The sequence below is a fragment of the Nelumbo lutea genome, chromosome 3 (genome assembly GCF_056320005.1).
Source record: "Nelumbo lutea isolate HS-2025 chromosome 3, American lotus-T2T, whole genome shotgun sequence".
Lineage (NCBI taxonomy): Eukaryota > Viridiplantae > Streptophyta > Magnoliopsida > Proteales > Nelumbonaceae > Nelumbo > Nelumbo lutea.
This window is the reverse complement of record NC_142686.1, coordinates 4,748,543-4,771,551: the sequence shown is the minus strand read 5'-3', so window position 1 is coordinate 4,771,551 and position 23,009 is coordinate 4,748,543. Positions and strand designations below refer to the sequence as shown.

Here is a 23,009-nt window from a genome sequence, read left to right as displayed (position 1 = left end):
ATGTATAATAAAGAATCATTAATCAAAATAATTAAGAGGTGGATTAATGATAATTAGGCAATGAATGAAAATAGGATGTCATGAGTTTAAATCTTATTAAAGACATTTTAAATTTTCAATTGGTTACGGACCTAGGTTGTTTTGAGCCCAGGTTTGATTGAGTTGTCTGAAACCAAGAAGGTTCAGACCTGTTTAGTAAGAAAAACAAACCAGAAATGAAATAAAGAGAAGAGGAGGAGATAAAGAGAGAATAGAAGAGGAGGGGTTCGACTAACTTAGTCGCCCCAAATGATATTTAAAATAGGTCTTCAACATTAAGTGGTACAATGACAAGAATGCCCCTATCACTAGAAATAATAGAAAAAAAAAAGGTCTAACAGTAATATAGACAAGAAAGAATATATGAGCAAATGGAACCACAAGCTGGTCAACCATTTTCTCTACACTCTCCCTCAAGTTGGGAGAATATATTGACCATTCCCAACTTGTTTAAATTTGACTAAAGTTTGATTTTGTTGACTGCCTTGGTGAAGACATCAGCAAGCTGCATATTAGTGGCAACATAAGGAATGCACATTTCTTGAGAGGCAACTTTCTCTTAGATGAAATGTCTGTCAACTTCAATGTATTTGATTTTATCATGCTGTATTAAATTGTGAACAATGTTAATAGCCGTCTGATTATCAGAATACAATATCAATGGTCTTTCAAACTCAATTCCCAATTTTGTAAATAGAGACTCCAGCCATAATATTTCAACAACACCATTAGCCATAAACCTGTATTCAGTTTCAGCACTGGATCGCGTAACAACATTTTGCTTCTTGCTCCTCCATAAAATTAAGTTTCCTTCAACAAAGGCATAATACTTATAAGTAGTTTTAATATCATCAATACAACCTGCCCAAAGATAGTTCCTACTGATATGAGTCTGCATGGAATTGCATAACCAAGTCATAACCAAATAATTTTCTTGAATCCATTTAACAAGGGAAGAGTCCTCATGTGCTGGTTTCTTTGTGTCTCCCATCACATACCCCAGTTTTTCCCTCCCTTCAGTGGCCACCACAATTGATTAGGCCCATTCCAGATAGTTTGTTCCATCAAACTTTATTGTAGTAATATGAAATGAACTATTATCGGTAGAGTTTATAGTTCTTACAAGTCCTTATCCATTTGGTTGTTCTCATTTCCATCCATTTCCATAATGAAGTGAATAAAGAATATTCACTGAATGAAGGATACAAATACTATCCAAACTCATTTTCTAAACAGAAATTCTAGGTACCTGTCCAAACAGCACCCAAAGGAAGTAGAAAACTTCAAAGACCTTTTTACAAACACAAGGTGGGCAGTAGAGGAGACGACACTGTCAAAAAATAATACAATCTAGAAAACAGTCCAAGAGAAAAGACCAACCAGCGGTACTGATTCTAGAGATATTTCTGCCACTTGAAAGTCCAAAAAATATGAAAACAACCCAGAAATTTCTAGGCTAAAGCAGTCTAAAAGAACAACTAAATAGCAATACTAATTTCAAAGAAATTTTGGACACTTTAACAATCCAGAAAAAAAAACCCCAAAAATCATTGGGCGCCACTCTCTATCTCTGATTTAAGATCTAAATCAGAACCCAACTTGTTTTCTCCAATTCTTCCTGGTCACCAGACAACTCTTCAAGACATTTGAATCTTGGGCACCTTCTTCAATCTCCAATGACCTCCAAGAACCAAGAGATTCAAGCTGAAGCTTCCAGCCCTAGAACAACTCTAATGTAGTCGGTTGGACAACACCTACATGAGAACCCAAGCCAGGTTTAGGCTTGCTTTGATACCAAGTTGTTTGAAACCAAGAAGGTTGAGACCTGTTTAGTAAGAAAAGCAAACCAGAAATGAAGAGAAGAGGAGGAAGAGAGAATAGAAGAGAATGAGGGGTTCGGCTAGCTTAGTCTGCTGCCCCAAATGATATTTAAAATAGGTATTCAACATTAAGTGGTACAATGACAAGAATGCCCCTGTCACTTGAAACAATAGAAAAAAAAGGTCTAACAGAACTATCAACAAGAAAGAACATATAAGTAGATGAAACCACAAGCTGGTCAACCATTTTCTCTACAGATTGGAACCAAATATATGAATAATAAAAAAAAAAACAATTTCAAATATGTATATGTATTCTACATAGGCTAGAACTTAGGTTGGTTTAACCCAAACCCGACCTGAACAAATTTAAATTAGTTTAGATCGAATTAAAATTTGAATTAGGTAATTAGATTTGAAAAGTATGAACCCAACTTAACTTTGAATTGGATTTGGGATGAGGCCTTGGATAAACCTCAATCCAATTTAATTTCATTTTTTTTAAGATAAATTATAGATAGATTTGTACTTTGAGGGTAACAAGAAATATTACCCTAAAATTTCAAATGCAACACTCGATTATTATGAACTCCACCCCAATCCAACCATTAATATTCCATAAGTTATTCACAGCATGTCATGTGAAGTCATGTGCGACCTTAAGCATTCTAAAATCTCAAAACTACATTTTTTTGGTGTTTCTTAATTATAAATCTTTCTCCCTATTTTCATTTTCAACCCTGAATTAAAGCAAATGTGGACCAATCAATAAAAGTTTTTTAGACCGTTTCCCTTCTTTGAAACTCTTAATTGTAAATATTTTCTCCCTATTCCCATATTTGATTTTTCATAGGGTACGATTTGTACTTTGGCGGCAATGACAGAGGTTTATTTTGAAATCCTTATTTTTTTAGACTTAATTCTTAAGCTTGAAGTATGGCAAACATGGATCAATTAGCAAAGAAGAGAAGGGGTTCATTCTCATGTTTGATTTTTTCTTATTTTTGAAACTATATTGCCCTTTATCCTCTATGAAATCATAGTTTTGAGTTCTTCATTCTCAAGTTAATTTTTTATATTTTTGAAATCTTTAGTTTTCTTCTTATATTTCATTCCCAGGTTATATTATCAAGTTTGATTGGTCTAATAACATTCTTAGGTAAGAGAAGCATGTTATTATCAAGTTTGATTGGTCTAATAACATTCTTATATTTCTTCTTATATTGGGGCCCGTTTTTTCATGGGAATAAGGGTCTAAAATTGGAATCAGAATGGCCTATTTAGATTCCAATTATTTGATTGGGTGAAATTGGAGTTCCATTCCTACATTTGAGGGATTGGTCATTCTCTCTCCCTCTCTTAGGAATGAAATCACACCCCAATTGATTTTAATTTTTATTCGGCTGCCTGTTTGAATCAAATAAACAGTGAGAATAGACCATTTTAAATCGGATTCCTACATATTTTAATTTCAATTCTGATTCCGATTCTGATTATGAACCAAATTGACCCTAAATGAATTGAGCACTTTCACCTGTCAAAGATCAGCCAATGATTTTACCAAAGTCTCTTTTTATTTTTGTTTTTGTAAATAGAAAAGAAAAAGAATCAAGCTGCTCATGTTTTAACCTGGCATATAAGGCTCGAGTAACAAGTACTCAAGCAATACTCAGCTTTAAAAAAATAATGGAGTAAAAGTTGATCTTTTTCAAGGAAAAACAACAACAACAACTAAGGGAGGGCTTAACAACCTTTGCTGAAATCCGATTTGGTCCTCACAAGACGATGTTCACATTATTTGTACAGTTTATTGTAGCCTTGCATTCATTGGGAACATCTCTTCATAAAAAAAAATACAAATACAAAGATTTTCCCAATACACAGCTGTAAAAGGCTGTATAAAAGGTGTGAGCACTGCCTTGGGAGCATTAAAGCCGATCTCACCTTTGCTAATTTCACCAGTCTTGTGGACACATGTTTGAATGTTATTGGGTTTAGTGCAACAACCAAAACAACTTATTAGTTAGAGAAAGAGAAAGGAACTCGTTCAGTTAAAGAGTTGTTGTAGCGTCTAGGTAAGTGGTTGATTTGGAGTGCATGAGCAAACAGTTTAATTTCTTCTTCTTCTTCTTCACTTTGCAATCTGGACTTTCTATCAAAGTGATTTGGCCATGGATTTTGATGGGATTCCCAAGTGCATCCTCCATAGCGAAGCTCTCAAGAAGGTTTTGTCCATTATCACATACTCTACGCCTAATTTAATATTTTTTATTGTTTCTCTTTCTCCCTTCTTTCCCAAAATTAATTAAAACTATCTTACGTATCCACGATTTGCAACCCATCCATGAAGTTTGCTGGTTTAACTTCAAGCCCCAATTTGGTCAATTTCTAATCCTCTTCCAGAGAAATTTAGGCTTTAACAAGTAGAGTTCCAAAAACACATATCAAAGTGCAAATCTTGGCTCATTGGTTAACGTATGTAACCCTCTCTTGTATGTGGTATTTCAGTACATCTTAGATACAAGCGTGTACCCAAGAGAGCATGAACAACTCAAGGAAATCAGAAAGGCCACTCTTCAGAAGTATGGGCATATGTACGTAAGTTTATGTACTCACTCTAGCTACCGTCTTATCTTATTAAATAAGAAGAAGAAGATGAAGATGATGATTTCTGTTTTCTTGTTCTTCTTTTCAAAAGGATAAATGGGTTGCAATAGTGATTCACCATCACCATGGTTCATATATGAATCTTATTTGGTCAATTCGTTCTATTTAAAATCATATCCACTATTAAATTATTAGTGTCTAAATAATTTTAAATATAATTTTACCCATATTTTTTTCTTGTTTATCCCTTTCTTTTTTAGATCTTCAACTTGTAACAAATCATTTCTTCTAATTGAAGCTATTGGTGGTTTTTATAGGAGCATCATGAACGTGGCAGAAGATGAAGGGCAATTCCTGTCAATGCTTTTAAAGATCATGAACGCCAAGAAGACATTAGAGATCGGGGTCTTTACGGGTTATTCTCTTCTCACCACTGCTCTGGCGTTGCCTGACAATGGCAAGGTTGATGACTGCAAATGATCATGTATTCTCAACGTAAAATGATTATTAATATTGTGAGGTTATTGCATAATTAATTAATGTTGAAAGTTTCTATATATCCAGATAATAGCAATAGATCCAGACAAAGAAGCCTTTGAGGTGGGATTGCCGTTTATCAGAAAAGCTGGTGTGGAGCACAAGATCAACTTCATTCAATCAGATGCTATGCCTGTCCTGAATGAAATGTTGAAGAATGTAAGTTTGTTGCTTATTCTTTGGCTAGTATATTGCAAAAGTTAATTATGGTAGAACTTTTGGAGAGCTTAAGCTTTGGTTGAGTTGATTGCGGCTTAATTTAATGAATGTGGTTCAATTAAAGTTTCATCCATTCCAATTAGCATGGTTTTCAAAACCGGATTGGATCGGAAAAACTGGGAATCGGTCATCCGTTTTCCTCTAAAACCATTTTTTCCCTTAAAACCGTTGATTTTGGTCAGCAAACCGCTGAACCGGACGGTTAATTGTTCGAACTATTTAAACCGTCTGAATGGTTTTGACCTTTTTAATTTTTTAATTTTAATTTTATTTTATTTTTGTCAGAATGGGCTGGTCGTTCAGGTCATAACGGTCAAACCGTTTGAACCGATAATTGGACCCCTGGCCAATTCGGTCACTGGTTCATTTTTAAAAACCATGCCAATTAGACCTTTAGTACATGTTTGAGTGTTTGGTAAAGATTTCATATAGTGGGTTATGGCTTTATGACATAAACCCCACTCTAATATGAGCTTATGGGAAATGTTTGGCCCGGAATGCCCAAAATAATTATCTCACAGCAAAAAAAAATATGGTTTTCTGCCAAAGCTTCTTAGTGGTTTCTCCAAAGCATGCAGCTTAATTAAAACTTCAGTCCTCCCAAACATGTTTTAAGTTTTAAAGGAGAACTTTGAGGAAAAAGGTTATTTTGAACTCTTCATATTTTTCAACAAAAATGTGGATGTGTTTGGTTGTAATGTAAATAAATTTGTACTGATGCAAAATCATGATAGTGCAAATGATTTGAGTGTAAATTTTGACATATTTTTGTTTCAAATTTTAGCTTCTTTTGTTTTGTTGTAGTACAAATGAAGTAAATTAAGACATGAAGCAAAATAAATTAAAAAAATCCAAAACAAAGTTAAACGAGAATTTGCATTTTTTACATTTGCACTACCATGCATTTATAGTAGTGCAAATAAAATTGCACTGCAATCAAACACAGCCTTATGAATTTTTCAGGGGGGGCACCTTGTAAAACCGAAAGCAACCATGTGAAAGCCCTTCAAAATCACTTTGGATCTGCTTTCTACAAATTGTTCCCACATTTCTACCCTCAAAGCACTATAGCTATGTATTGAAAACATCTTCCCATGAATGACAAGGGAGATATTCCCAACGTGTATAGATATAACATCTCCTAAGAAAGGGTTCAAAATTTTGGGCCTTCCTGATTCTCCCCTACAGAGGGTGTTTCGGGTCGGCAAGTGGTTTAGGGGGTAGACCGGCCTTAAATCGGCCCCTCTGAACTAGATTAAAAAAAAAAACAGTATCAATACAGGCTGATATTCCCTACCGACATATCACCCTGTATCGATATTTTGAACCTTACTCCTAAGTATGTAGGAATGTAAGAACAACTTGTGGGTAGCAGATCTAAGTCCCTTCTGAATGAGCACTAACTAGATAATTCCTCGATTGAGCTCTCAATAGGCATGTTGTGACTACAGGGTAAGCAAGAGGATGGTTTCGATTTTGTGTTTGTGGATGCTAACAAGGAAGCCTATTTGATATATCACGAGGCTGTGATAAATTTGGTTAAGGTTGGAGGAATTATCGCATATGACAATACATTGTGGTTTGGCTCAGTTGCACTTGCAGAAGCAGATGAGATGCCACCATTTATCAAGAAGGACAGAGGTACCATAATGAAGTTGAACAGCTGTTTGGCCTATGATAATCAAATTGAAATATCTCATGTTTCCATTGGCGATGGGCTTACTTTGTGTAGACGTTTGTATTAACATGTTAAAAGAAGTTTTCTTGTTTTTTGCTACTAATGACGGAGGAAAAGCCAGTGGCATTATTTTAGTTACTGTTAATTAAATACTTATACTTTCCCACTTATATTCCCTCTATTTTATGAAATTACTATTTTACCCTTCACCAATGAAAATCATTAAGGTTGCGTTTGAAAACCATGCAAGTAAGTGTGAATACAAATATGTAGAGTGTAAAATGGCTCATTTAAATTACAAAGTTGGGTTAGTTTTGCACTAATAAATTTATCTTGTTATCAAACAAACTTTTAGTTGTAATGGATGCAAACATGAATTTCAATAAAGCATATGCCCTTTTTATCAAAAACCCACTTGAATGCAAATTTACTTCTTTTTTATTGATATACTTTTACATCTTATTATCAATGTAAATATGCATTGAAAAATGTGTTTTCTGTCATTTGTTAATGCATAAATGTAATGTTGCCAAACACAGGCAAAAGTGAATTAGAGTGCACATTTACCCTGAACCAGGATTTACACTCCATTTGAATCGTCTCCAAACGCAGCCTAATAATTTTCCTAGCTTTATGGGGGGGGGGGGGTATATGCCTTGTCTAGAGGTGAAGCATGGAACTAGTTGGTTCTCACCCATGAAATGACATAAACAAGCAATTTGGATACAGTCTAGCCTTAGATAAATGAACTCTGAATGGTGGTGATGATTAGACCTGTTCATGGGCCGGGTGGCCCGACGGGCCGGCCCGACCCCCGGATGGGCTTCAATAGGCTTTTTGGCCCGTGGGTTTAACCTCGGGCCAAAAAGCCCGGCCCACATAAAATTCGAGTCAGGCTCGGGCTTTGCCAAAATAGCCCGGCTCGACCTATAGTTAAACTTAAGTAAACCCGACCCGACCTATAGTTAAACCTAAGTAAAAACCCTATGTGATGTCTATTTGAATAAATTTTTTGATTTGAGGTCATTGATTCACTTGTAGGCCCATTGTTCATTTAAATAGGGGAAAAAAACATTTAAATTAAAATAGAAAATGTCGGAAAATTTTGAATTTCTTTTATTAGGTCGGGCTTCGGGCTTCGGGCTTTTTATTAGGGCCAGGCTCGGGCCTAACCCATGAACATGTCTAGTGATGATGGTAATATGGATTTATTTGAGAGATCAAACATATCCTATAGTTTATGTTTTATTTCCTTCAATATCTCCTCTTCTATTTGAGAATCACTAGAGAGTAGAGACTAAGGCTATGTTTGGTTTAAAGGAAAATGCAGGGAAAGGTAGGGAAAACCTTTACAAACCTTGTATAGGTTTCCTTGTCTTTCCCTTCCTTTTCCTACCTTTTCCTTCAAACCAAACATAGCCTAAGGTTGATCACCCTACGGCATATCTCTCTCAAGTTTTCCAAATGGTTTTGAGACTTTACGGACCATTATGAAGCTTTGTTATGGCGTCAAGATCGATTTTACAGCTTGAACATGGCTCCTCTTTGATGTGCCAAAGACTATCTCGTGGTGACCAAGTTCTCAAAAGATGACCTAATCTCCAAGACCAAAAGGTTCTTCACCAACTTGGTTTCGAGGAACATAAAGGAATTGCTGAAAACCCTAAGGCTATGCTTGATTTCCCTACCTTCCCCTTCCTTTCCATACTTTTTTCTTCAAACCAAACACAGCCTAAAATCATATTAAGCACTTATACCCATGGTGGAAAGGTTGAGCACCCACCAGAGATGCATATCGATTGGACCACAGGAGAGCTTCTTCAACCGATCCATCAAGGGAGTCAGCATAGGCTCATCAGCTGGGTCTTAGATTTTATGAAACATAACCAAAGGAAGCAAGAGTACTATAGCCAACATTCCCAAGCCTTTGGATGGAGTATCTAGGCATTTTGATTTAATGGTACTAATGCAAGAGCACTTACTATAGCTATAGAATGTGCACAAATAAGCATTAACTATATATGCTATATAGTATTTAGATTTAACTTTTATAAATGAAATCCAAGGAAAATATCCATTTATACAATTAATTTTTTTTTTCCATATATATGAAAGCTATAGATTTATGCTTGAAATCAACCACATGAAGGATCAAAACTTTGACCAGATTGGGACCCATAACTTCTTGGGAGAAGTACCAATCAGCCCAAATAAGAATTTTCTAGCCCCAAAGTACAGGGAAAATGCATCCTGACAGTGAATTGATGCCAGATTATTTTAGTAAAGCCTGAGCCCGGCTCGAATTTTATGCTGACCGAGCTTTTTGGCTCGAGGTTAAGCCCACGGGCCAAAAAACCTATTCAAGCCCATCTAGGGGTTGGGCCAGGCCAGGCTGGCCCGTTGGGCCACCCGGCCCATGAACAGGTCTATACACAACCCAACAAACCAAAAAGTTCCACAAAATTTGTCTCTACTCACGAGACACTGACATTCCCATAGATATGAAACGACTATTAACAGTTCTGTTCGGCTTTATACCTCAATTATTGGGTCCAATGGAAATATGACCATTTCTCCTCTCTAGTCTTTGGTCTCCGTTACAAACCGTACCGGGTCACAAGTTTAACAGTGCCTTCACTGCCTTGCCACACGGCTATCGCATACCGGTTTTAAACCATCAAAAACTCCCGTTCTTCCCTACTGCAGTTTCTGGCTTTTGTGATCTTTGGTATCGAAATTGTTGTTGAGACAATAATTTTGTGTAAGGCTTAGTTTGAAAGGAGTATAAAATATTTATTATATAAATATATACAAAATAATATAAAATACAAGGTTTTGTGCTTTACATATTTGTATTTATATTTCTTCCAAATAAAGTGTAAAAAAATTAGAAAAATAAATAGTTATTTATTAAAATATTTCTTATAGTTTTATAAATTTATTAAAATCTACTCTATAGTTTGAATTTTGCTAAAACACTTACTATAGTTTGTAATGATAGTTTTGACTCTAACGTCTATTTAAATAAATTCAATAAAAAAATAAAGATGAAAATACAATTTTTGCCTCTAATCAAACATGAGCAACCAGTCTATTTGATTCTATTTGGCCAATTTTATTTTTTATATGAACTGTTAGAAGTAATTTTGGAATAAATAATCATGGTCCATGCCCATATTTTTTATTCAATTTAAGTGATCATATTACTATTTTCAGATGATAAAATAAATATCTCCTAAAAAAAATTAATTAAATAAATAAATTATAAATTATAAAGAATGTTTTAATAAAATGAAAATTATAAAGTAAATATGAAACTATAACACATGTTTTAATAAATATATCCCAACTTTTATTATTTATTTCTGGTCATTCAGTCATTCTCACGTGGGAAAAATGCTTTTCCTAATAAACGTGAAAAAATGATTTCTAAAAAATGACTTTTACAAAAATTGAGGTAAAGAATTATAATCATTTTTACCTGAAACCAATCAATCAATCAAATAAGAAACCTTTGAAATGCCTACGTGGCTCTAATATGATGACCAAACACCATCTTTGGATCAACCGGCTTGATTCGGTTTATAAGATTAGGTTCGGATGCCAAGTGCCTACGGCGTAATCCGGCTCGTCCGGTCTGATCCGGGTGTCTGCTCCGCCTATAAAAATATTGGCGGCGAAGATAAGAACGAACCCCAAGGAAAGTATTGTCAAAATATAGTTTATAGCAAATATATGGTGTTTCAATAACCACCGTACTATGGTGTCCCCAAGCAATCTATAGGTTTGGTTCGATGAATGCTTAGTTTTGACGTAGTTAGACCCCACACTCCTCTTAAATCCTTCAGCTGCTCGAATCCGACGGTTGTGATATTACGGTCATGTACGGACTTCCTCATTAGATTATCATCACCCTAGTAGGTGAGCATAAGGAGCATCGTTATCCATGGTCCTCGTAGGCAATAGTCCTAAAGCTCAGTCTTCAAAGTTGTCAGTGATCGATTGAAGTTGCAGTGAAGGAGAGAGCGAGCGAGAAAGAGAGAGAGACAGTTAATAGAGAAAGAGAGCTTGTCGGTCTAAGAAATTCTTCCGTGTATGAGAGAGAGAGAGAGAGAGAGAGAGAGAGAGAGAGAGAGAGAGAGATCTGTAATTAAGCATGGAATTGAGCCCACGAAGTCCTGAAGCAAAATTAGGATTGAAAGTGGAGGATTTATGGGAAATTCAAGAGCCTCAATTGACACCGTCGGAGAAGCTAAACTCCTGCTTCGAAAGCATCCCCGTCTCCTCATTTCCCCCAGCCCCTTCTTCTGAAGGTCACCTCTCTTAACTTTACTTCATTTCTTTCGTCTTCAGTGCTTTTTCTTCTCTGTCCTTTTTCTTCTTCTTCTTTTTTTTTTTTTTAATTTTGAGTTGCTTATATATTAGGATTTATTTAATAACGAGCTTCACTTTTGACTCTAATTAATAGAAGATCAGTAAAGTAAGCATGGTAGGAAGAAAATTTCAGTGAATCAACGATCCTTCATCCAACTTTTAAGTTTTTACTCTATCAAATGGTGCCATTATCTTGACATCAAAGTAACTTTTTTCCTTAAGCTCGGTCTGTTTCGCCTTAAAAGGGCGGAAAACCTTTCAATCTGTAGAACCTCAGCTATACTATGGGTCTTTTACACCCAAAACTTTGTTCCACGTTCCTTTTACATGGAAATAAATGCAGCCTAAACTATCACTTAAGTGATTTTTTTTTATAATTCTCACTTAAGTGATTCATCTACGCGTATATCACCTTCTCCATGCTTAGTTCATACCATTTTCTCGATTAAAGAATCTTTCGGAGTTGTGGAATGTTGATAATGCCATGACCAACTTGCATTAGTGTGAACAGGTAAAGCTACGTTTGCTTATGTTTCACTAGAAATTGGAAAATTACAAAGGACTGCCTAAACTACACTACCCTCAGTAAGAAGTTTTACCTCATCTTTAATAAATAAATAAATAAATAAATAAATAAACTTATTAACAATTACTCTTGAAAGAAATGAAACCTTTTCTTCCCTCTTCCTTCGGTCAGGATTTCTTTTCCCGCCAACAGTGTCCTATTCCATAATGTTTGCACTGGTCTTCTATAAAAGCTATTGAATTTTGGAGGTTTGAACATGACGTCTGTGTCTGTATCTTGTATTTGTAAATTAACAGTTGGTGGTTTATAACAAATTGATGTCTGTAACCTTCACTGAGATCTTAACGTATTAGAATTTGACTACAAAACAGAGAAGAACTCTGAGATCTTAACCTGAACCTGTAACCTGCACTTTATTATTCCAAAAAAAACTGGCTAGTGATAATTATTTCGAGGACAAAACTTGTCAAAAACAATTTTGAGGAAAAAAACACTTCGATAAGGTTACATGCTATATATATATATGTGTGTGTGTGTGTGTGTGTGTGTGTGTGTATACACACAATGTATGCTATTTTGTCCTATAAAACATTATTAACAAATGTAAACTTCTAGACATTTTTATGGGTATATAATGTTACAATAAAAAATGGAATACCTTAATAGTTCATATTTTTTCTATATGGAGATGTCCATGTTTCTATGTTTTTTCACCTTGCTCAGTTAGACTATTATACAGACATTGGTTTCTGATTCCTGTCTCTGTGTTAGGGGTGTTCATTTTGAGACTGGCCTGGAAGCCAGGCCCAGCCCACAAAAATATATTATACAAATATATGTGTATATGTAATGTTTATAATATGGAAGATATAATGCATATTATATATTATATTATAGACTATAAAATACTTCATACATATATTGTATGTTATAAGCCTGGAAGACTGGCCTGGGCCTGTATAGACTCCAGCATGGGCCCGGACTTGAACCCTTTTCATAGGTGCTAAGCCCAGCCTTGCCCAGCCCATGATTACCCATTTTTCCTTTTTTTTTTTCAAAAAAAGAAGCAGCCGAGCTATCATTGAGTAACTGAAAATTGTACAGATTGTCCTGGTTGGAGAGATACTTGTAGTTGTGCCTTACAGGTCACATAAGCTAGTGTCATAGTTTGTGTGCAGCTTGATTATCTAATCTATTTATATAAACAAAAGAGGTTTGAGTTATATTAGATAGAAGACAACTACTTTTCGGCCAGTGTAGCCTCTCAATCCAGTACTTTGTCTTCATGGTGGTATTCAAAAAATCTACTAGCTGTACAATGCTGTCCTATTTATAAGCTTATTTCTTACTTTCACCAGGATTGGAATAACTGTGATAAGCCTATTCTAAGGCAAATGTGCATGGTAAGTTTCACTCCTTGGGACTCCTACTTGCATTCGAACTCTGTGCATCATTGAATACATGCATATGGGACTGGAACCTATCATATTAGCATATTAACTTGGGAGTTCCTTTTTTTTTTAATATTTTTGTTTACGTAAAATCAGAGACAAAATGTCAACCAATTGGAAAAAAATTTTTGGCCTCAGTGCATCATCCTATTCATGTTTGTATGTCTGTTTTCATTTCAGTTTTATTGCACGGTTTTTTTGACCATATGGCTCAGTTTGGGAAGAGCACAAATACAAATATGTACAGTGCAAATACAGGTTTAGAAATACAAAATACAAGGCTTTGCACTGTGTATTTGCACTCCTTCCAAACTGAGCCTTAGGACATGCTGGTAACTTTCAATATTTTCCACCTATCAGTCTTTATAATGTCTCTTCTTTGTTTTTTTCCTACATTGTCCAGAACTCAGAGTTGATACATCTCTGAAGAACATGATATTAAGACCCCTTTTCTTTTCCTTTTGACAACCTGTATCCAGTAATTGAGATTAACTCGGATTCCAGTCTGGCTGAGGCTGTCAGAATACTATCTGAACACAAAATCCTGAGTGCACCTGTACGGAATGTTGAGGCACCAGAAGATGCTAGTTGGATTGACAGATACATCGGCATTGTAGAGTTTGCAGGAATTGTTGTATGGCTTTTGCATCAGGTTTGCATACCAACCTTAAGTGGTTATATGTAACAATTACTTACATTTAGAGATGCATTGTGTTAGCCTAATTGAGAAAAATAACAGCTACAACAATAATATAGGGGGTAAATTACAAATACCCTACCTGGGGTCTCCAATAATAACAATAAAAGATACTCTCACTTTGTCAAATAGCATATTGTCACATGATGCGTTTAGAATTTCATGATGAAAATTTTTAACCTTGCCAATGATTTGGTTCCCTTAAACCTTTTCAAGGATCAAATTGCCCTTTTTGGTACATTATTTGGATATTTCAGTTAAAAGTTACTTTAGTTTCCTTTGTAGGACATTTAGGTTAAGTATGATGACAATGAAACCAAGTAGATTGAAGATGATAGAGTTCTTTTGGTTTTTGGTGATCATATATTTGACGGGAAAGAATAGGAGCAATATTGGTAATACAAATGGGGTGTAGTTGGAATAAGGATTCAGTATGTATGTGAAATATTAGAAGTTATTTATGCCATTGCATATTTGTCGTTAAGAGTTTCTCCTTTTTGAGTTCTGTCTAGAGGGGTAATTGTAATTTTAGAAAAATGGGGTGGGTATCTGTTGTTGGAACTTGGAAACCCCTGGTTGGGCATTTGTAATATACCGTAATAGAGGCATTGTTCTATTTCAGTGTCTCAATGCTTAGATACAATTTATTCTAGGAATAAATGTTTATATGCACTGGAATGCTTTGGTGTTTAGACATATTAAGATGGTATTGAAGAAAATTCTGGGTTTCAATTTCTTTAAATACACTAGCATGACCACACCCCAAGTGAGCATCCATGATCTCCGGGAGTGCCACCTTGTTGAAGTTGCTACAGAACAGATGTTAGAATTTAGTTTTAATTTCTTGATAGAGTGCAATGTTGGGATAGGAATCATCTATCAAAAAAAAAAAATGTTGGGATAGGAATCATTTACCGGACCCAAATAGTTGGGGTTGAGGCTGTGTTGAGTTTAAGTCTTTCATTTTCTCTTCTCACTGTAAAGGATGGATTTTCCACTCTTATCAATTGATTACTATGAAGTGATCCAACAGGGATAATCTGGTTATTACATTATATGAATTCCAGAACTTCAGCTATTCTTGGGATCCCATATAAAAAAAAAAAGCTTTCTGCAACAGGAGATTCCTTTGAGTCAATGTTCATTGAAGATATAAAAAAAGTTCTCTCCAAATTCTATAAACTAAAGACTAATACCCGTTTAGTCTGAAGAGAATGGACAAATATTGATCTGATTTAGGTTCTTATCTTCATTTGAGTATTTTTCACTCTTTTTAAGAAAATGGAGGGATATCTACCTTATACCTCTTATGTGAAACTGGGTTAAACAGGGCTGAAACTCAATAATCACTTTCACCGTCATCTAATTATTGTACCAGATATATGGCATTGGCTACGTAGGTCTTGTTCTATTAAATTTCTCTTTATTATGATAATTTAACTGGTCTGATTGCTTAGAAGCCTTGGATAAAAGAAGTAAAACTAGGAAATTACTGTCCATTACTTTTGAATCTGGTAAAAATTAGGAGTTCAGCACTTGGTAGTTGAAGGAGACTCTCAAATTGTTGTGGGATGGCTGACAGACCCAGCTTCAGCCATGTGGCGACACAAAGACTTATTAAGGAAAGTCAACTGGCTTATAAGAAATATGACTGTTACCTCTCTTTGGATGGGAAGATCAGCAAACACCTTAGTGGATGGGTTAGCTAAGCAGGGGGCTACAAGGGAGCATTTATTTTGGGCTGCTTTGTAATTGTATTTATGGCTAATTCTGTTTTTATTTTGATGTAATACTACTCTGAAGAGGTAACAGCTCGTGCCTCTTTTGGGTTCCCTGTACTGCCTTTTTTTCTGAATTAATAAATTATCCTCATTCATCAAAAAAAAAAAAATTGAATAGAACAATTTAGAATAGGAAAGAATTATCAAAAAAAAAAAAGAACAGGAAAGTGCTGATTTGGCCTTTTCTTCTTGCCTTCTTGAAGTTTTTCTCTACCCTACCTGAAAACTGTAACAGCTGTTATTCTTGACAGTCTGAAGTCGCAGCTACGACAATGGATGGAAGCTTTTTTGAGAATCTGGCTTCTTCTGAGTTCTACAAGGATACAAAGGTTTTACTTTTTATAATGCATAAAATTGGTTTCCGTTTTACCTCATCTTCTTTTCTGCTTCTCTTCTTTCACTTCAAATCTGTACCTTAAACCTTACCTGACAATCTCACAGGTTGGAGACATCTCAGGGACATTCCGTTGGGCCCCATTTCTTCCCCTGCAGAAATCTGATAGCTTTTTGACGATGTTGTTGCTTCTATCCAAATACAAAATGAAAAGCCTTCCTGTGGTTGACCTGGGGGAACAAAAGATTGATAACATCATCACTCAATCGGCTGTTGTTCACATGCTGGCAGAATGTGTTGGGCTTCATTGGTTTGAGAATTGGGGAAAGAAAAAACTCTCTGACCTCAGCCTTCCAATTATGAAGCCAAATCAACTAATCAAGGTGCCTTGTTGTTTTTCCCCTTATGTTGGTATCTATCTATCTATCTATCTATGTACATACATACATACATACATACATACATACATACATATATATATATATATATATATATATATATGCTCCTAAATATCTTCAGGTCCATCAGCTGTCCTTAGTTTTTGGTATTTTTGGTTTGATTATATTTTGGTGCCTGTCATTGTCCCATATGCAGTTTTAATGTTATGTGGTGCTAAGATGCCAAAATATGGATTCTGACATAGAATATCATACTTTAAAAGGAGATATGGCTATCCAGTTGAGATATAGGGCATGGATCATAGATATTGATAGATATCTATTGTGTAAAAAATGCCAAAGGCTAGGTCCACATCCAGTCTACCCCTCCCAAGACCCCAGATAGTCAGGACTGTCATTGGTAATGGACCTTGATAGATCTCCTTGTGTGGTGCTGATACCATATATTTATGTTTATTTACTTGTTCTTGCTTAGTATCATTCTTTAATGCTTACAGCTTGCAAAATTAGATGAAATATAACAATTTGTTAAGATAAGGCGTGTACAAATTCCTGGTATATTCATCCTATATGTGTATGTGTCCATGGGGGTACCCCTTGTTGTATTGGATGCACAATATGCCTGATACATGTAGATTAAGCATGTAAGGTTATCCAGATAATTAGAAATGTCCATGCATTATTTCTTGGAAGAAATTGTGTATGATTCTCCTATACTTGTATAAGTATTGTTTCAAATGGAACAGCAAGTAATTTTATGTTCTTAACCATCTTAGCATATTCAGGGATGACTTATTTGGTGATTAGAGAGTGGACCTCTGTAAGCTTTTCCCAAAAAAAATCGAACATTCTATTGGCTCTCAATCAGAAAGGAGTTGAAGATTGCTCCCAATTTTCAATTATATCAATACATGAAACCTTACTTTTCAACCAAAAGTATATGAAGCTATACTATGATAAATACCTTGTACTAAACCCAGGAAGATGTGGGATCTGAAGGTTTGATGAGAGGAAATTTGTTGTCAGGTCTCAGAATATTAGTTTTGATGGGATATGAGAAGATACTGATCGAGCAAAACCCTGATTTTAGTAAGATGAATGGACACAGACATATTCAGCAGTCCTTTGGGACCAATCTGCTAGATTAAAGAGAAGATATTGAGCTCCACTGTGGAATCTTTATTCCATATGATTTCCTAGATCATCCAAGTCTATATCTGGCAACCATATCAGGAATTTCAATGAGTGACCTACTTCAGTAGTATCATTACCTGGATTGGTGGCTGAGTTCTTGGGATTTTACTTGTGTACCTTCTTCACTACTTCCACCGACACTGGTAAAAAAATATATTTTGTGTGAAGGTGAGGTGCTACTGCTAGCTGTCTTTCAATTGTGCATTTCTGAACTCAGAAGTGGTGTGGCACAAAACATCTTAGACCTTGTATGATGTCCTTTTAACAAGAACTGGAGATGGAAAAGCCCTTATTTATTTAAAGTTGAAGCAATGGAATTGGAGGGTGATGTTTCCTTGTTAATTTATGGTAGGGAGTTATCATTCAACTAGTAATTGATCCTGAATGCCTTTTCCCTCTTTTTTAGGTGCATGAAGATGAACCAGTTATCAAAGCATTTAAACTGATGAGAGAGAAGGGAATTGGGGGGATTCCTGTGGTCGAAGGTGGAGGAACAAAGGCAATTGGCAATATAAGCATCAGAGATGTTCAGTTCCTACTAACTGCTCCAGAAATATATAAAGATCACAGGTCTGTTTCATTGTTATGCTTTCTGTATTTCATTGACTGTCTGTATTAACAAACAGCGGTTCCAGAGCATAAATTATTAAAAATAATCTGTTATTTTACAGGCTAGATTGTTGTTTCCAATGTTGTTTTGCACAATGCACTTTTGTGTTGAGTTGTCTTCCTATTAGCAGTATGTTCTTTGAGTGGTCCATGTTCTAGACCAACCAATAAGTAGCTGACCAGATTGAATATAGAAGTAGGTTTGTTAATCAGGTTGTTAGTGAGTTTCCCTGAGTGACCATGAAATCTTACATATGGAAAGCTAATTTGGACTTGGACTTTGGAGCCCAAAAGGTGTCTCCATTTTTCTCTCCATCATGAGAAAACTTTCAAATCAAAATATATTGCAAAGCATACAAAATAAGCCTACTTTTATATGTAAATCTGATACTTTATTAGCTAATACAACTACACAAGGTGGGACACATGGATGGTATAGATTATGGGGTTGAACATGTGGCCAATCCATTAGGTCCCCTGTTATTGGCCACAAGATCCCTCTATTTGGGCTGATTGAATGTCAACTCATTTGTAAAACAAACAAAATAAAATAACTAATTAAAATGTACTTACAGTTTCCATTGCTATGGACAGATTTCTGGCTCTATTCTTTATCAAATATACTCAAAATGGACTGACCAACAACTTTACTTGATCCTCTTTCTGCTACTTTAACTTTTTGATCTTGAAAATCTCGCCCAAGAGAATGCCAATGGAACTGTTTGATCCTTTTCTTGCCTTTCAGAATTATTTTTCTTTTTCTATAGCACTTGACTAGATAGCTAGGGCCTAGTCTCCCTCTATCAACAGTTCCCTCTACTTACCAAAGCAAGTATGATGGTAGTTGAATAATGGGGCTTCTCTCTACCAAAAGATGAAGGGACCCTATCCACCTTAGACTCTCCGTGGTTCCTCCCATTAGGGAACCACTTCAAGCATTGACCAATAGGAATCACTCACATTCCCTACCTTTCCTCAACCATTCCCCTATTTTCTCTTATCCTTATCTCTTTCAGAGTTTTAAATAAAAGTTAGAGAATAATTAGGAGAGATAAGAGAGGTTGTAGGGTTTACTAGCCTTGACTCAAATGAAGGGGAGTCCTAACAATTAGGGACCCTCAATGACCACAATGTAGGGCCATATATGTTGATCTTTGTGGGTCCCACACTAACAATCTCTCACATGGACCAAGTGTGGTCAATGGTAAGAGGGCATAGATTGATCAGAGTTAATGGTGCTTCTCAAGCACTTAGGCAATTACTAATGTAAACAAAAATCATGGTAGTCCTTCCTAAGATTAGAGCTTTTGACCATGCATCATGATGTTTACACTTGTAACTCTTAGTGCAATGGATTATATTTACATGCCCTAGTTGTGTTTTTATGCTTGTCTATTACTATAATGTGCACAAGATAGATAGACAGGTGCAGGATTACAAGAACTAGAGAACTTGATGGATGACACGTGTCATTATTTAAATTCTGCAAATTAATTGACAATTCTCATGTTTCTAACATGGTTTGTAAACACATTAGGAGGCAACCCCTTATTCATCGGATTTGCAATCATAAGTTTAGTTCTTACATGCTCGATGATAATTTTCCATCCTTGCACTCTATCCCTCACTACTAAGTACTTTAAGTCAATGTACTTATTTTGGTTGTTAATTTTGTTGTTCTTCCAAAAGAAAACAAATGCAAAATTGTCATAGAGTAGCATTATTGACTTATCCACATAGTCAAGCACTAAAGCAGCGAGTCCTGTGATGAAATTCTTCAACCAAATTGCATGTGTCGTGACATCATGAACATCCTATGAATTTTGCTTCCATTGTGGAGGACGTCCTAAGTTTCTGTTTAGTAATTTTCCAAAATAGCTCCTCCCACAAGCAAAAAAACATATCCTAATGTAGACCTTTTGATATTAGGGCACTTGGCAAAAGTTGAGCGTGTAACCCAACAGCTCAAGTTTGTCTACTTTTTCTGTAGCTAAGTGGTCCTTAGTTCCTTGTAAATGCCTAAACACCTTTTTTTGCTTTCCACTATTCTCTTTTTGGATTACTTTGAAACCCGCTCAACATTCACACTACAAGAGCAATATCAAGTCTTGTGTATACTTGCACATACATCATACTCTCTATTGCATATGCATATGGAAATCTCTCTGTGTCTTCCTTTTCATATAGGATTTGAGGACAGCCATTTATAATCAACTTGTCTCCTTTATTAACAAACACTACACTTGGCATACAATTCTCCATATTGAGCCTCTGCAATGTCCAATTAATGTATGCCCTTTAGGATAACCCAATGTCTTGTGGTCTCTATCTCTATGGATCTCGATACTTAAGACATAGGATGCTTCTCCCATGTCTTTCATGTCAAACTATTCGATAAGGAATCCTTTGTTTTGGTTAAGTAAGCTAATGTTTCTACTAATATGTCATCAACATACAACACCAGCAAAATGAAGCTACTCTCACTAGTATTAAGGTATATACACTAATCAACAACATTCTCTTAAAAGCTAAATGACGTTATAATGCTGTGAATACCATTGACGGGAGGCTTACTTGACTTTTTTAACTTACACACCTAATGTTCATTTCCCTTGGCTATGGAACACTCCGATTGATCCATGTATGTTTCCTCTTCAAGATCCCCATTTAGAAAAGTTATTTTTACATCCATTTGATGTAGTTCCATATCATAGTGCACCAATAAGGCCATTATGATTTGTAATGAATACTTTTTTGAAACAGGAGAGAAGGTTTTATTATAGTCCACTCCTTTCTCTTGTGTTATATCATTTTGCCACAAACTTGGCGTTGTATTAAGAATGGAAAGAGTGTCTCCTAATTTTTCCATAAATCTAGCTTTGTACCTCAGGCATAAGAACATAGTCAGGACCGGTAAATATAACCCACTGCATTGAGGGTTACAAGCGTAAACATTATGATGCATGGCCAGAAACTCCAATCTTATGAGGGACTACCATGATCTGCGTTTATATTAGTAATTATCCAAGTTTTTGAGAATAACCCTGAGTTCTTATCAAGCTATGCCCTCAGCCCTCTTACCATTGACCACACTTGGGCTAAGTGGGAGATTGTTAGTGTAGGACCAACAAGGACCAATGTATATGGCCCTGCATTGTGGTAGTCATTGAAGGTTCCTAATTATTAGGACTCACATTCAGTTGAGCGAGTCAAGGTTAGTAAACCCTAGAATCTCTCTTATCTCTCCTAGTTATTCTCTAACCTCAATTTGAAAAATTGAAAGAGAGAGAAGGATAAGAGAAAATAGGGGAGTGGTTGAGGAACGGCAGGGGATGTGGGTGATTCTTATTGGTCAATGCTTGAAGTGGTTCCCTAATGGTAGGAACAACCTAGAGTCTAAGGTGGATAGGGTCCCTCCCTTTTAACGCTGTTTTGGTAGAGAGAAGCCCTATTATTCAGCTACCATCGTATTAGCTTAGTAAGTAGAATGAGAAAAAGGAGACTAAGCCCTAGCTATCTAGTCAAGTGTCAGAGAAAAAAAAATATAATTCTGAGAAAGGCAAGAGAAAGATGGAAAAGCTCCATTGCCACTCTCTTGGGTGGGATTTTCAAGGCCAAAAAGTCAGTAACAGAAAGAGGACCAAGTAAAGTTGTTGGTCAGTCCATTTTGAGTATATTTGATAAAGAATAGAGCCAGAAAATCGGTCCATAGCAATGGCAACTGCAAGTTCGATATTAAATAGTTATTTTATTTGTTTGTTTACAAATGAGTTAACATTTGATTTAGAACACCATCCAGATGACAGGGTTTCATGTAGGGAATATTCCCACTTGATCCAACTAGTGATTTTTTCCCCTTGCACGATAGTCATTCTAGATATGGGAACAGGGAGACCCTCTCTGGTAGTTAATTATACCATGACCAAGTGTGCTTATTTGGTATTTATCCATTTGCAGCTCCACCACCGCTAAGAACTTCCTGACATCAGTTCGAAAGTATCTGGAAGATCATCACGAGGCTTCTCCTATGTTGCGTGGAACAATTACATGTAGAAGGGACGACACGGTTAAAGAAGTGATTCTGAAGCTTGACTCTGAGAAAATACATCGAATTTATGTTGTGGACAATGATGGGAACCTGGAAGGAGTGATTACTCTGAGAGATATTATCTCGAAGCTAGTGCATGAGCCCCCTCACTACTTTGGTGACTTCTTTGATGGTGTTGTGCCACTTCCTCTGAACAGCAGGGTTTGAAAGGACCTAATTCCGTGTGTTGACCGTTCCTGTTTTCCACCACTGATGAATATTCCGTTTTCACATCACCTGCCTCTTGTATGAATTTTATACTGGTCTTTGGGATATAATTGGAGACATTGTAAATCTAATTGTACTCATGAAGGTAGGTATGCTCCTTTTTTTTTTTTTTTTGGTTTGAGTTCCCTCTTGATCTGTATATTTTTCTGGCCTTTTCATCTTCTTTTGTCCTCTGCTTTCATCTCTTCCGTCAATATAGAAGGGTCAGGACCTAACAGTTCAAGAGTTCTCATCCATGGTGAAGGCTGCAGCGAATGTGGGCTGTTCTGAGAAAAGTCTGGGATGCATGCTTTAACCGAGAATGAATCCTTGGGCTTTGGTAGAGAGAAACGGAGTAGCAAGGATAGATAAAGGATCTGGAGCAAGAGTCAGACTGGACTTTGATGTTGATGGGGCCTATCAAAAAGACTTTTTGTGGACATTTTTTCAG

At 36.0% G+C, this 23,009-nt stretch overlaps 2 protein-coding genes across 4 annotated transcripts; both read left to right on the top strand.

Moving 5' to 3' along the window:
• Positions 1 to 3,909: 3,909 nt before the first annotated feature.
• On the top strand, positions 3,910 to 7,109 carry LOC148862504 (flavonoid 3',5'-methyltransferase-like). 3 transcript variants are annotated; one of them, XM_088978290.1, is made up of 5 exons: positions 3,910 to 4,084; positions 4,368 to 4,453; positions 4,784 to 4,928; positions 5,031 to 5,162; positions 6,674 to 7,109. In XM_088978290.1, the coding sequence occupies exons 1-5, from the start codon at positions 4,031 to 4,033 to the stop codon at positions 6,965 to 6,967; spliced, it is 711 nt and encodes a 236-aa protein (XP_088834416.1). In that variant the 5' UTR covers positions 3,910 to 4,030; the 3' UTR covers positions 6,968 to 7,109. The 3 variants fall into 3 exon arrangements, with proteins under 3 accessions (XP_088834416.1, XP_088834417.1, XP_088834418.1); XM_088978291.1 differs by having other exon boundaries at positions 3,941 to 4,084; positions 4,368 to 4,457; XM_088978292.1 differs by lacking the exon at positions 3,910 to 4,084 and having other exon boundaries at positions 4,443 to 4,594.
• A 3,481-nt stretch (positions 7,110 to 10,590) lies between these two features.
• KING1 (SNF1-related protein kinase regulatory subunit gamma 1) lies at positions 10,591 to 22,689 on the top strand. Its single transcript, XM_088976530.1, has 6 exons — positions 10,591 to 11,213; positions 13,731 to 13,903; positions 15,981 to 16,058; positions 16,171 to 16,446; positions 18,062 to 18,225; positions 22,222 to 22,689. The coding sequence occupies exons 1-6, from the start codon at positions 11,057 to 11,059 to the stop codon at positions 22,517 to 22,519; spliced, it is 1,146 nt and encodes a 381-aa protein (XP_088832656.1). The 5' UTR covers positions 10,591 to 11,056; the 3' UTR covers positions 22,520 to 22,689.
• Positions 22,690 to 23,009: the final 320 nt, after the last annotated feature.

Coding starts and splice junctions, on each gene's coding strand:
- LOC148862504 (XM_088978290.1), top strand. CDS start 4,031: ATGGATTTTGATGGGATTCCCAAGTGCATCCTCCATAGCGAAGCTCTC. Junction 4,454..4,783: donor CTTCAGAAGTATGGGCATAT/GTACGTAAGTTT, acceptor TGGTTTTTATAG/GAGCATCATGAACGTGGCAG. Junction 5,163..6,673: donor TGAATGAAATGTTGAAGAAT/GTAAGTTTGTTG, acceptor TTGTGACTACAG/GGTAAGCAAGAGGATGGTTT.
- KING1 (XM_088976530.1), top strand. CDS start 11,057: ATGGAATTGAGCCCACGAAGTCCTGAAGCAAAATTAGGATTGAAAGTG. Junction 13,904..15,980: donor TTGTATGGCTTTTGCATCAG/GTTTGCATACCA, acceptor TATTCTTGACAG/TCTGAAGTCGCAGCTACGAC. Junction 16,447..18,061: donor AGCCAAATCAACTAATCAAG/GTGCCTTGTTGT, acceptor CCTCTTTTTTAG/GTGCATGAAGATGAACCAGT.